General features: G+C 43.8%; 3 protein-coding genes across 7 annotated transcripts; 2 read left to right on the top strand and 1 right to left on the bottom strand.

Moving 5' to 3' along the window:
* Positions 1–123: 123 nt before the first annotated feature.
* On the top strand, positions 124–3,999 carry LOC132262904 (uncharacterized). Its single transcript, XM_059762386.1, has 5 exons — positions 124–660; positions 926–1,083; positions 1,696–2,241; positions 2,305–2,395; positions 3,083–3,999. Exons 1-5 carry the CDS (start codon positions 510–512, stop codon positions 3,928–3,930), a joined length of 1,794 nt encoding a protein of 597 aa, XP_059618369.1. The 5' UTR covers positions 124–509; the 3' UTR covers positions 3,931–3,999.
* A 73-nt stretch (positions 4,000–4,072) lies between these two features.
* Positions 4,073–6,619, bottom strand: LOC132262907 (sesquipedalian-1-like). 5 transcript variants are annotated; one of them, XM_059762392.1, is made up of 6 exons: positions 6,368–6,612; positions 5,936–6,297; positions 5,700–5,874; positions 5,317–5,529; positions 4,372–4,537; positions 4,073–4,304 (listed from the first exon to the last, which is right to left on the bottom strand). In XM_059762392.1, the coding sequence occupies exons 2-4, from the start codon at positions 6,287–6,289 to the stop codon at positions 5,345–5,347; spliced, it is 714 nt and encodes a 237-aa protein (XP_059618375.1). In that variant the 5' UTR covers positions 6,290–6,297; positions 6,368–6,612; the 3' UTR covers positions 4,073–4,304; positions 4,372–4,537; positions 5,317–5,344. The 5 variants fall into 5 exon arrangements, with proteins under 5 accessions (XP_059618375.1, XP_059618377.1, XP_059618376.1 ...); XM_059762394.1 differs by having other exon boundaries at positions 5,387–5,529; positions 6,368–6,609; XM_059762393.1 differs by having other exon boundaries at positions 4,372–5,526; positions 6,368–6,619.
* Positions 6,620–6,699: 80 nt separating this feature from the next.
* LOC132262902 (anaphase-promoting complex subunit 1) lies at positions 6,700–12,958 on the top strand. The gene is made up of 6 exons (XM_059762384.1): positions 6,700–6,852; positions 6,933–8,602; positions 8,661–11,801; positions 11,857–12,006; positions 12,084–12,222; positions 12,299–12,958. The coding sequence occupies exons 1-6, from the start codon at positions 6,829–6,831 to the stop codon at positions 12,917–12,919; spliced, it is 5,745 nt and encodes a 1,914-aa protein (XP_059618367.1). The 5' UTR covers positions 6,700–6,828; the 3' UTR covers positions 12,920–12,958.
* Positions 12,959–13,024: the final 66 nt, after the last annotated feature.

The following is a 13,024-nucleotide window of genomic DNA, read 5'->3' as shown; positions in this document are numbered from 1 at the left end:
ATACTATGGAGATTCAAGTGACAGCATTGGCGCGTGCTCATATCGCAAAGTTTTTCCATATGCAGGATTTTGCGCAATGCCACTTTTCAGGGATGTTGCCGTCTCATTTCCACCCCAAAGCTGTATTAACAAATGTGGTGCTCCTGCTTTTATCGATCTCTGGTACATTCCTTGTTATCAGTTTGACTTTAGGTGAGACCTGAACCCTCTGTTCATTTTTATTTCACTTTATCAACACTTCTGTGCGGTTACTCCATCATTGAATAACAAGAGTATTTTTTGGAGGATTGCAGCGTCTGTGTAATAAATGACGAAGTCAAATTGTGAGAGTTTTCTCTTCACTGTGATCCAATATACGGAGAAGGACAGAAAAAGAGACTGAAGCTGACATTCGGGTGGAAAAAAGAGCTGAAATTAATTGCATTGAAATTGGTTTTCGTTGTGTTTTTGTGGCATATTGTTTGCACTGAAAGTGCGGTGAGAGATCGTGTGGCGCAAAAGACAAAGAAATGTCTTCAAAAAATAGTTATATAATTAAAGTAGTGGTCAGAGCCACAGCGATTCTTTTATTACTGCAAAATAACAATATTTCAATTTGTGCCTATCATGTGGATACGCACAATGTAGCAAAACGAATGGTGGACCCGGACTTATGTATAGGTTGGTATACGGCTATTTTTAATAGAGTTGTTGGAAAATATTGCAAGCATTTTAGTTTAGTCGTGCATACAAGCATATTTATGTTTCATCATAAGATTTTCCACTGAAGACAACACAATTATTGACTGTTCTTTATGAGGTTGTGGGTGGGAAGACGTACAAATTAATAAGCATGTGTGCAGTTCAAAGTGTGATGGAAATTGTTCTGTCGCATTTTATTCGTCACATATGCGATCTTGATTTTAATTGAGAACACATCTTGCAGGTCGTTATGACGTTCATGTGGACACAATAATCCGGACCAAGGAGTCACTGAAGCTGAAGGCAGTCTTTCTGGACGAGACGGAAGTGTTGAATAATCAGGATTGCGCAAATCTCTGTTGTGAAACTGAGAATTGTGATGTCTTCATATACGAAGAGAAGGTAATTATTGTGCTTATTAATCTGTTTTGTTTGACAAATTTAAGGGATGGGTGGGGCACACATTGGCGGTGAAATTTCCGGATGCGGAGGCTTGACTTTTTGTTCTCTCGCCAAACATAACTTCAAGATTGGCACTTTAGAAATTGGAGATAATTTCATTGGAAAATGCTTTGTTGTTTCCCTCACTATACCATTCAAATGGAACGTGCATTTGACTCACCAAGTGATTTTAAATGCCTATTTGGGAGTGTACAAATCTTCCGTGGGAATGGAAAAAAAGTTGTCTTTGTCCATCCGGAAATACTGTGCCCGGGACTGAGACTGACTCACCTCAGTGGTATAGACACCACACGATGAAAAGAGGGCAATTCGCCCCGCATTCACCAGCCATAAGGTGCCAATGAAGAATTCTTTAACTCTCCTTTTGTGTTCTCTAACTTGTTTTCATGGTGCAGGAATTAGTCATTTTATCATGAGCTTCAGTTCAAACATGATCGTGGTTGGCGTGATTATTAAATCCCATTCTCAAACCTTTTTCCCTATTTTTCATTGAATCACCTGCGATATTAGGATGGAATATTGAACTGAGATTGTTTTATCTCTGGTCGACAGGTGAAGGGCACATGTTTCTTGTTCCAATGCGGACCACCTGAGGACTTTCGATGTAAATTCACACGCCATGCCAACTACACAAGTGCAGTGATGAGTCCAATGCGTCAGCCCGAGCAGCAGACTCCACCTCCCGTCCTTCGTCCCGCAATTCCGCAAGCAGCCCCTCATGCGGGGCTCACGGTGCATGAGATGGAACTCGTGAGCCTCAAGAGTGGCAAGGGCTTGCGCGGTGACGAGACGATGCCTGGTAATTTCACCCAAAGCAAAAATGCGACCCCGGTGGAAACGACAACAGTCAAGAACGGCGGCTGCAGTCGCTTCCAATTCGCTTGCCACTCTGGGGAGTGTTTGGCCGTGTACAATGCTTGCGATGGTATTCCCCAGTGCGAAGATGGCAGTGATGAAGGACCCGAATGTCCAGCAGGACAGAAACAATTGCCTGGCGTCCAGCAGGCTGGACAGAATGGCCAGCAGATGCAAGATTTGTCCAATGCCATGAGACTATTGCCGTCGGATGGTGCAAATGCGGGAAATGCGGCTCCACAGGTTGATTAGTGATAACGAAATCCCATCAATTGCATCTCAAAAATGCCCTCTTCCTCATTGCAGACGACAATGCAAAGGCAGTATCAGATTCACAACCGGGAAGATCCAATGACGGCACCCAAACAATGGCCTCAAATAAATCCCATGTTCTTAGGTGAGTGTTTTATTTTATAACATTGCATCGCCAGAGAGTAAGGAACCATGAAGACAATGTATTTTACTGAATTCACTGTTTAATGGGATGTTGAAGGTTGATAATGCTGGATGAAATTATATGTGAAATGTCGTCTTCACCCTCACATGAAAAAACGGTACTATTGTGACTATTCACTTTTCCATTCGGAAAAGTTGAGGTACTATTTATTCAATAATATAATATTCTTCTCGTCACAATAATACTTTTTATACAAACAGTGATAGTTCAAAAACTCGCTTAAGCTATTTGCAAGTTAAATAAATAAAACATTTTGTGAAGTTTTGTCATTTTTGGCTTGTCTTTTTTTACGTGAAATTTTCCACAATTGTTATAAAGTGGACGCTATCTTAAATATGTTGAATGGGAATGCTTTTGTAATTAGTTAATTGGATTGCCACTGAGATAATTTCTCTTTGAGAGAAGCAGTTATTGCAGAATTTTTTAAGAAAATCGCAGCATCATATTAAGTCACTTGGAAAGGAAAAGTTACAATTTAATGTAGTTCCGTTTATCTTCACGTTTCATTGTCAACGTTAAATGAAATGTAGTTTTTCATGAGAAAAATGTTTCATTATAAAATAAAGTGAAAGATGCGACAATATAAATATTTTAATAAAATACAATGTCTTGTGCCCTCATTTGTAGATGGTGACAGTAGAATTTTCAACCACAAAGGAAGACTTCAAGCTCCAGGAAGTGGATTGTCAGCGGGGGGTTATCAAATGGTGGGTCCTCAGGACGCTTTTATGAGGCCCCAAATTGATCCGTACTCACGCGGACAAGGGCAACAGCAGCAGCAGCAATCCTGGCTCCCGGATCACTATGGGGTGAAAATGCAAGGGAATCCGATGGATTGGCCACAATCGCCTGGCGACCAGCCTCTTGTTGTGCAGCAATCGCCAGCCATCCTGGCCCCACCGGCTCCGCAGATGCCACAGCCGCCTCAAATAACGTCCGGTCAAGTGGAGCTCCAGCAGCAACGTCCAGATTGGCCAATCATGCCTCTCATGCCAATGCAATCGGCGAAGGCTCATTCTGACGAGAATGCAAAAAAGCCACAAAGAGCGGAATCTAAGATCAAAACGACCAACGATAGTGAGGAAATATCTGGCAATGAGTATCAAGATGAGTCAGATGATGAATTGGAGGCGAGAACAACAACAGCAGCGCCGAGGAAGAAGAACAGAAAACACAAGAAGCCGAAAGAGAGCGCCAAAGACAAAGCAGCCAAGGTTAAAGAAGGTGACAAACCACTCCACGAGCAACTGAAGATGATTCATAATGATCTGGAAATGGAGTTCGTGGATCACGACGGCGAGGCTGAGCGTCCAGGCGGGGCAGTTTTATCTCTCACGCTGGGCATAATCGTCATGGCTGCTCTCGCCATTCTAGTGGGATGTCGGATGAGAGTTGTGGGGCGCAGAATTCGACGCGGTGGAAAGAGTCAATATGCTCATGATGCGGATTTCCTTGTAAATGGCATGTATCTCTAAATATTCCCAGTTTCCAGCCACATTGCTTGTGGCTCTCAGCGGAAAGAGAATTCTCCAGCTTCACTCCACCCTCTGAATATGACGGTGAGTGCAGACAGAAGAGTGATGAGGATTGTTACATGAAAGAAAGCGAACAGCGATGTTCTTTCCCTTACAATTTTATTTTCTAAATAAACTTATTTGTGTAACAATAGAAACACGTGACTTTGCTTTCTTGTCTCCCACATTAAAATCGTACGTTACATTTCGTCTTTCGATACACCTTAACATTGTACGCAGGAGCTTAAAAGTTTACGTCAGTTTCATTTAAACACTTAAAGCCAAGCGACAGACCCTGGAAGACGCACTAGGGGTTGGCAAAGAGTGTAACATGGCTATATCGAATGAATAGTTGAATGTTAAAATATTTCGTGACACTGATAGAGTATAGTGATGACTCACCTACAATGTACAGTTGTACTTTTTTTTCATTGTAGAGAAACAAAGAAGAAATACAAAGAGACACACTTATTCAAAAGACCAGAAGAATTCACAAAAGGAAGAAGAAACCATTTGAGACTCAAAGCTGTGTGTTAAAAGTGCGACTCTAGAGGCTGTCGTCCTTTGGCTAAATGAATAACGATTAATGATAAACATAATTAGGAGGTTGCAAAAAAATTCTTTCTTTTATATCAATGTTATCCTCAAGATTCAGAAACATAATAATATCTTTAATGTCTTTTTAAAGAATTCTTGGAAGGTGATAGTTTACCGCAAACCCAAGTCTAAATGAGCCTACTATTTTACTTTTAGGAGAAAATGAGGCAACGATCACATGAAATTCAAGTTTCAGCCTGCAAACTTCTTCCCAATTGAGACTAAAATATTTTCCCAATAAAACGACTTGCTTTGTTACTTCAAAAGTCTTTGCACATTTCACAAACCCTCAATAACCAATGCAAGATAATTAATGCTCAATTTATAAGAAGTTTTAGACACGGAAAAAGCTGATTTCCTTTCTTTTTCATTATATTAAACAACTTTGTGTATTCAAATTTACACGAAAAATTGCACTATGAGAGCTACCCCACTTTCCTCTATGTTTTAAGGAATACTGATCTACAGATATTTAGAGATAAACCTTCTGTACTCAATGAGGATAACTTGTCAAGATATTATTTCTCAAATAAAAAAGATAAGAAATGCATGTAGTATCTATGTGAAATAAAATATTTTTTAAAAGGTGCTTCAAAACAATATGCATACATAAACTCAAAGAAACGGTCAAATAGCGATCAGTACTGTGAGTTTAGGAACTAAACTACGTTGGAAGGCGAACATACAAAAGAATATCATAAAACGGAAGCAAAAAATAAGCATTCGAATAGACAGAAATACCGTATTTACACAGGATTCAGCGCATAAGTTGTCTAATCTACAGATCAATAAGTGGAGGTGGGTCTGTCTTGATAATGACCTCTTCAGTTTTTCGGCGATTCTTTTCCTGCACAAAAGTCTTTCCCAGTTCCTCATGGAAGGATTTAAAGAATCCATCATTTTCTGTTGATTGCGTACTATTCTGGTGATATCCAGAGGATGCTTCCGCCGAGGAAGACTCTGCTGCATTGCATGGTAACAAAATGTTTTAAGACAACGGAAAAAAAGAGTGAAAAATCATATCAAAAGACAAACATGAAGAAAGAAGCACACAAAAAAGTGATAGAACTTCATTAATGTGATTAGCACATCGAGGAAACATGAATCATGAGAGCAGTTAATGTGCTGCTTACCTGGGGAAGCGTGGCAGGCTCGGGACTGCGTTGTGGGACTTGGCACAGGAGGGGCTACGCGATTGAAGGGATTCTGCCGGCGAGGCGGAGGCTTGGGTGTGACTGACGTCGCTTGTGCTTCGGATTCTGTGTTCTTCTCATCCAACTCTCCAAGTTGCCGCTGCAGTTCAGCCACCTGTTATCGAGAGTGAAGGAAATCACAATTCTGAGCCTCTATTCGCTCCCTGAATAATTACCATCAGCTTCATGTACTCATAACCGGCACAGGTGAGAGCCTTCATCCACTTCTCCATCACTTCCTGGTTTTCCGCGCAGAGATAATACGTCCGGTTGTTTATGCCATGGAAAACGATCTGGAAGCAGTAATTTTCGCCATCCTCCGCCAATTCTATCGTGCATCCCTCTAACACTATCACGCCGATGGGCTCCTTGTCTCCTTTCTTCTCAAAGTAGAACAGCAGATTGCCTTTCAAGACAAACCATCTTCTCTGCCAAGACTTATTTACTTCGCCCCTCTTGTTGAGGTAGCCTTCGAGATCGGACGGAGGCGTTGTCGCGAATAAACACAGATTCTTCTCGTTTATCTTCATCTTTCCACCTGAAGTACAATTGTGTATGGATTCTTTGAGAATTTTCTTCACAATTTATGCAAATTTAAGTGGTATTACCATTGAAAATGCAAAAGAAAATTTCGTCTCTCACTCACTCATCAAAACTCAAAACATCACTGACAACCCAACAGTCCACTTCCTAACTGATCGCGTTTGCAGTACTATAAGTGATTAATTCTCTTTCACCCACCCTAACTTTCATTTCCTTATTCTAAATTGATTATTCCATTTCGCTAAGAGAAATGAACCTTACATAAAGTTCCAAGTTGAAGAAATCTTATTGGAACTGGAATGAGATGATTTTCACATAACATATAAATTGAGGAGAGCTGCGACTCAACCGGGTAAAGCGCCACCATTCGCTAGTGGCGAACATTGTCACTTGTGACGTCATATCGTATGTTTACAGCCGGCTTTGCTGCCGCTTTCTCAGCATAAATATCGCATTTATCGTGAAGTGTGTGGTCAAAGTGGTTTAATTTGTAAATTTTGCAAATCTGGATGAATTATGTGAGATTATGATCACCGCTTCTGAGCCTCTGGTGAGTAAAAATCCTCCGTTTTGGAGGCCAATGCGAAAAGTTTGGTTATGTAATTGGGGACTTTTGGTAATCCCGTCCAGGAATTTATTCCCCGGGGACGTCAGGCGGTGGAGACACATCCTGGTCCCTCTACGCAGCGGCAGGACAACAATGTGCCGCCCGGTGACAATTTGCTGCTCTACCGGCTGCAAAATTTCAGCATATCGTCGGATGAATCTTCGACGGAGTTTTGGCATTTGGAGGAAGTCTTTGAAGAGCCCCAGAATGAGGCAGAAGAAGAGTTTGGGGAATCCGGTAACATATCAAATCTCAACTTTCTACACACGTACAGCGCGAACTCTGAGGATGAGCTGTACGTGAAGGGGAACACGGCTGTTTGGAGTCAAGGATTGCAGGGCGACGACGATCACGTGGCGCCTCGCGTCTGTTTCACTTGCGAGACTCCCATAAAGTTTGCTTTCTTCTGCACTCCGTCATTCATGGAGTCAGACAATAGTGGCGACTCCGATGGCCCGGAGAACAACAAGCGAGTGAAACATCGCGGAATTTGCCTGATTGACTCAACAAGTCTTCATGTTTATCGCGATGACGGGGAGGATTTTCACTGCGCCTTGGAGTTTCAGGTGTCCAATGTATGGAGTACAGATCTTGGGATATTGTTGGAGAAAGAGGCGTCTGGAATGATGGTGCAATCCGACACAATCCTGCCGATGCCTCGGGTGTTCTCTCTGACACATCCGTTGGACGAAATGTCCCCGGTGCTCGTGAAGAGCTTCACCGGATGCGTCAATTATCTCACAGAAGTGGACTACAAGGTAATAAGCACGGATCAGTCAAACAATATTGTCCTGATGTTTGACAATAAGATGGGCAGGCACTTTGTGTGCAACTTGCGGAAGACAACGACGGAAGAAGTGAACGCTGTTGCTGGTCCCACGTTCGATAGCACTATCAACAGCACCTCTATGTTCTCTGGGACAGCTTATCACACTGGCCAGCAGACTTCCCTGTACAAATCAGCAGCTCTCTACACCACAAAAATGCAGCACACTCACCATCACCCCAATCTAAACACGACCTTCTGGTCATTTCCCAACCGACCTTCCGCTTCTCACTCCCCAGCCAGTTTGGCTTCCTCCAACCAAACAAGCCACACACGTTTATCACAGTCTCCTTTGGCGCGTCTCCAGAGTTCTCTCGGGAAGTCATCTTGCACGTCAGTGAGTGTGAGAAAATTGGGTCAAGCGCAACCCTCGAAGCCAATAATTCCAGAGTATTGTCTCGTACATCTCTGGAGTGAACCCACGAACGTGAAAACTGAGTTCATTGAGTGTTCCTCGAAGGGATTCCTTCACACTGATCTAGTGGGACAACTCTATCTCTGCTACCTCTTGCCACGTAATGCCAAATTGATTCTCGTGCCGATTGTGAGAACAAAAGAGTCAGAATTCCACTTTTTCGGCAAAACTTCGGTGGTGAATGCAAAAGACGCAGTGGTGCTCAATAGGATGAATATGATTACGGTTTTGTCGCCATGTGGCACAATAATGCTGTATTCTGGATCAGTGAATGTGGGTAAAGTCCACGTGGGTGGAGTGCTCTCGAGCTTCGCCCTAATAGATCGATTGGGAACACTCAACTTTCCACGAAGGAGCAGTCTTCTCCCAACTGCACCACCTGAATCGCAAATTGAGCACGATCTCAATATGTTCTCGCCCGTTCATCCACTCACGGCAGCCAACACGAGCAAGTAAGTTATGATTTAAGCATTTTTTACTAGATTTCTGATCTTGGGATTCTATTTGCAGAAATAATGGTGGAAACATTTGCATGGGCTTACGTGATCCGACTGGAAATCGATTGAATCTGGTGTATTCAGGCGGTAAATTGTTTCGTATAACACTACCATTGATTTGCGAAAACACCCTCGTCGCACGATGTTTACTGACGCTGAGGCAAGTGTTGCACACTGATTTGGCCATTCAGGTCATGGTGAGGTGGTATGGCATCAAGAATGCCCCTGGAACAACAAACATTACTCCCAACAAGGAGTGGGCAATGTTTAAGAACCTCTTGCTGGAAATGCTGGGACGTTCTTCGAGCAGTCCAGATGCATCGTCCAGTTCGCAGTCGAACATGTCATCGGAGGAGCCGAAGAAGCGTAGGAAGAATGATAATTCCAATGGTTCAGACTCTGATTGGGAGTATTTGCTGCAAATGCGCAGGGAGAACACTATTATGGCAAGATCAGCAAATAGTTCTGTGGATAATGCGGAGGCCACACCGATGAAAAATGATACTTCAGCACTTCTGTTTGCCCACTTGCCGCTGATTCTTTTCTCACTGCATTTGCTGTATGAGGATCTCAAACTGAGCCTAAGTACGCAACAATATTTGCAACCGATGGCGGAATTTCTCTACCAACTCGCGATGGATCTGAATTTGGATCAGTACTGTCTGCATTATTACTGTGACTTTCCGCATTTGGCGCAGAAGATCTCAACGAGTTATCTTACAGAAACAGACTTGACCAGTCTGCAGAACCTCAATTTGATTATATCAACAAGCATCCCGAGAATCTATCGCCAGGTGTATGATACTGTGAAATTGGACAGAGAGAGTGACTTGGACAGCAGTGAGGCGTATCCATATGTATCAAAAGTCAATGGGATGTCGAGAAAAGTCATCAAAGCTATCACGTATTTCCACCTTGGTGAAGCGGCAGTGAAAAAGTGCATCAAGGAATATGTTCCAGTGACTGGTAAAGTAGTGGCGGATGAAGAAGTTGTGTCTCTGCAGAAGAACATTGGGATAACTAGAGAGGAAATCTCGCAATTCCCACCAGCCATAAATTTCGTCATTACACAGCTCTTGGAGAAGTTCAAAGCCAATCCGCCACTCGAGTGTGATACCGATACTTATGGACTTCTCCTGCGATCGGATCTTGTGTCTCACACATCACACGGGAAGGATAGCAAGAAGATAGTTGACACGAAGAAGTATCTCAATGAACACTCACTGACTCCTCGAATGGCGCCAAATCCATCGCTCAGTGGGAAGAGCGACAATGCAACCGAAGAGGATGGCATGGAGGAGATTGATTCGAAGCTCTTCTGTCTCCGCTTTCCAGATGATCTCCGCATACATGAAGTGCGTCGATTGCTTAATAGCGCGAATCCCGTGACTATTGATATTGTTCAGGGACCAAATGTGACTGACCATGATTTCATAGAGGAAAAGGAGAAGCAGCTCTTCGCCTTATGTACACGAACTATGGCTCTTCCCTTGGGCCGTGGTATGTTCACACTGCGCACGACGAATCCCACACCGACAGAGTCATTGCCCATCCCGAAGCTCTGTCTCACTGGCAAAGAAGTGCTGAAGGGAGCGACAATTGAGCTGCAGCAAATTGAGGTGCCGCCAAATATGAATTGCTGGCCGCTTTTTCACAATGGTGTGGCAGCTGGTCTGCGGATCACGCCTCAGGCGAAGGATATCGACTCGACGTGGATTGTATATAATAAGCCCAAGGGCTCGTCGGATGTCTCAATTGAGCACGCTGGTCTTCTTATGGCTCTGGGTCTCAACGGTCATCTCAAGAGTTTGTCAGACATGAGTATTTTCGACTATCTTCTCAAGTGTGATGAAATGACGAGCATTGGTCTGCTGCTCGGCATTTCTGCAGCTCACAGAAAATCCATGAACATGGCCATCACGAAGCTCCTCAGCGTTCATATTGAGGCTCTCCTGCCGCCAACTGCTCTCGAGCTGGACATCCAGCAGAATATCCAAGTGGCCACGCTAATGGGCGTGGGACTCGTGTATGAGGGCACAGCGAAGCGACACATGGCCGAAGTTCTTCTGCAGGAAATTGGAAGACCTCCTGGCCCAGAGATGGAGAATTGCGTTGAGCGGGAGTCTTACGCACTCACAGCTGGTCTGGCTCTTGGACTAGTAACGCTGGGCCAAGGTGAGACACCAACAGGACTTCGGGATCTTGAGTTGCCGGACACGCTGCACTACTACATGACTGGCGGCAACAAGAGACCCTTGACTGGTGCGCAACGAGAGAAATACAAGTTGCCATCATTCCAAATCCGCGAAGGTGACACTGTGAATATTGACATGACGGCACCTGGAGCGACCCTGGCTCTTGGACTGATGTTCCTGCAGACGGGTAATCAGGCTGTCGCTAATTGGATGATGCCTCCGGATACGAGATATTTGCTAGACTTTGTGCGGCCGGATTTGCTGATGCTGCGCATGATTTCCCGGGGTTTAATCATGTGGCACAGCGTGGAGCCGACACAGGAGTGGCTGGAAGAGCAATTTCCGGCGGCTCTTCGATTCGATCTGAAGCGTGGTCCGCAACTGGAGGATGTGAATGATATCGATCATGAGGCGCACTGTCAAGCGTATTGTAACATTATCACAGGAGCGGCGTTTTGCATGGGATTGAGATTTGCGGGCACTGAGAATCCCATTGCGTACAAAACGTTGAAGGATCTGGTGAAACTCTTTCTGTCTATGGGTGGTCAGTATGTTGGAGAATACGCTGGAAAAGCCACTGTGGAGTCATGCCTCATCATGATTATCTTGTCCCTTTCCCTGATCTTCGCCGGATCGGGTGATCTCAACATTCTGCGGATGATCAGACTGCTGAGGACGCGAATTGGAGTGACGAATGCCCATGTGACTTATGGATCACACATGGCACTGCATATGGCGCTGGGATTTCTCTTCCTCGGAGCCGGAAGATACACGCTATCGACATCCCAGAGCGCTATAGCGGCACTAGTGTGCTCGTTGTTCCCCAAATTTCCCACCCACAGCAACGATAATCGCTATCATCTGCAGGCATTTCGACATCTCTACGTATTGGCCATTGAAGCGCGACTGTTTCTGCCACGAGATGTGGACACAGGGAAGCTGAGCCTTTGCAATTTGGCGTAAGTGCATTTCTTTTACATTTGCATAGGGAAAATACTTACATTAATTTTGTAGGTGCATCAAATTGGGGTCGACGGAAGTCATTCAATTGCCAATAGCACCTTGTATTCTGCCCGAGCTGAACACACTCCAAACAGTGATCGTCAATGATCGATACTATTGGCCCATTCGATTTGATAGAGACAGCAATTGGCATCAATTGGAGTGAGTATAGAAGCAATTTAATTGATCTCTTGAGCTTTTTCTCATGATTCATTTGTTTGTGCTCTTATGTCAAATAGAAAAATACTCCAAAAGTGTGGATGTGTGGATATAAAGAAGAGAGCTGGGTGCTTATCGCTTCTTGAGGATCCGAATAGACTCAAGAGTTTGTTGGCAAAGTCACTCACCTCTGAGCAGTTCAGCACTTGGCGGATTAAGGTGGGATAACTCTTTTTTGTGTTGTATCGTTGAGAGGCTCTAACTCGTTTGTTGTCTTTGATTTATATCTTTACAGCCGAAAAATCTGTTGTCCTTCTCGAGTGATGCATTTGTGGAGATCTTCGTGGACAAGCTCCTCCTTGGGCACGAAGATGTCCCAGTGTGTGATCAGGAACAGGAGCTAACAGAACTGCTAATGACACAATTCTACAATTGTCTCATTCAGGATCGACTTGAAGCGCTTCCTATTTTCATTGGACTGATCATAATGATTCGCAGAATCAATGTGAGACCGTCAACACAGGATATTTGGCAGTTTAAGATCATAAGTGCCTTACTGAAGAAGTCACAGAGGACCTCTGAGTCTGAGAGCCTCCTCACGACGGGAATCCTACAATCACTAGAGCTGAAGTTGATGTCATGCATTGAGACGTGGGGCAATGACTGTTTCAACCTCATGAAGCAGTTTCTCTTCTCGTCCAACATCAATTTCCTGCAGGATGGCAACTTGTCCACTGTGACACTCACAAAATTGGCCATTTTGGTTGTCTTTTACGATCTCCCGATTAATGTGCTCAATTTCGTGGATCTCAGAGGACAGCTCAACTACCTGGGAATGCTCGTGGAGCTGAAGCGATTGAAACTCGACACAAACTCCATTCACTGTATCTCAAAGATTCTCTTAAATTCCGTTTGAATAATGTAATTGATATGCAAAATAATTTCCTCAATTTGACTCTCTTCGTTTTGTTTTCATCGACACTTTTTACTTGTAATCAAGGAGAAACGAGAAAAAAGAATC

Source organism: Phlebotomus argentipes, unplaced genomic scaffold (genome assembly GCF_947086385.1).
Source record: "Phlebotomus argentipes unplaced genomic scaffold, Phlebotomus argentipes genome assembly contig_15, whole genome shotgun sequence".
NCBI lineage: Eukaryota > Metazoa > Arthropoda > Insecta > Diptera > Psychodidae > Phlebotomus > Phlebotomus argentipes.
Note: the sequence above shows the minus strand (reverse complement) of the source record. Positions and strands in the feature narration are given on the sequence as shown.

Bases quoted from the DNA above. Each gene is read 5' to 3' on its own strand.
- LOC132262902 (XM_059762384.1), top strand. From the start codon at position 6,829: ATGATCACCGCTTCTGAGCCTCTG. The intron at 8,603-8,660 runs GTAAGTTATGAT...TTCTATTTGCAG, and splicing joins ACGGCAGCCAACACGAGCAA to AAATAATGGTGGAAACATTT. The intron at 12,223-12,298 runs GTGGGATAACTC...ATATCTTTACAG, and splicing joins TCAGCACTTGGCGGATTAAG to CCGAAAAATCTGTTGTCCTT.
- LOC132262904 (XM_059762386.1), top strand. From the start codon at position 510: ATGTCTTCAAAAAATAGTTATATAATTAAAGTAGTGGTCAGAGCCACA. The intron at 1,084-1,695 runs GTAATTATTGTG...TCTGGTCGACAG, and splicing joins TCTTCATATACGAAGAGAAG to GTGAAGGGCACATGTTTCTT. The intron at 2,242-2,304 runs GTTGATTAGTGA...TCCTCATTGCAG, and splicing joins CGGGAAATGCGGCTCCACAG to ACGACAATGCAAAGGCAGTA.
- LOC132262907 (XM_059762392.1), bottom strand. From the start codon at position 6,289: ATGAAGATAAACGAGAAGAATCTGTGTTTATTCGCGACAACGCCTCCG. The intron at 5,875-5,935 runs GTAATTATTCAG...TCTCGATAACAG, and splicing joins ATGAGTACATGAAGCTGATG to GTGGCTGAACTGCAGCGGCA. The intron at 5,530-5,699 runs GTAAGCAGCACA...CATGCAATGCAG, and splicing joins AGCCTGCCACGCTTCCCCAG to CAGAGTCTTCCTCGGCGGAA.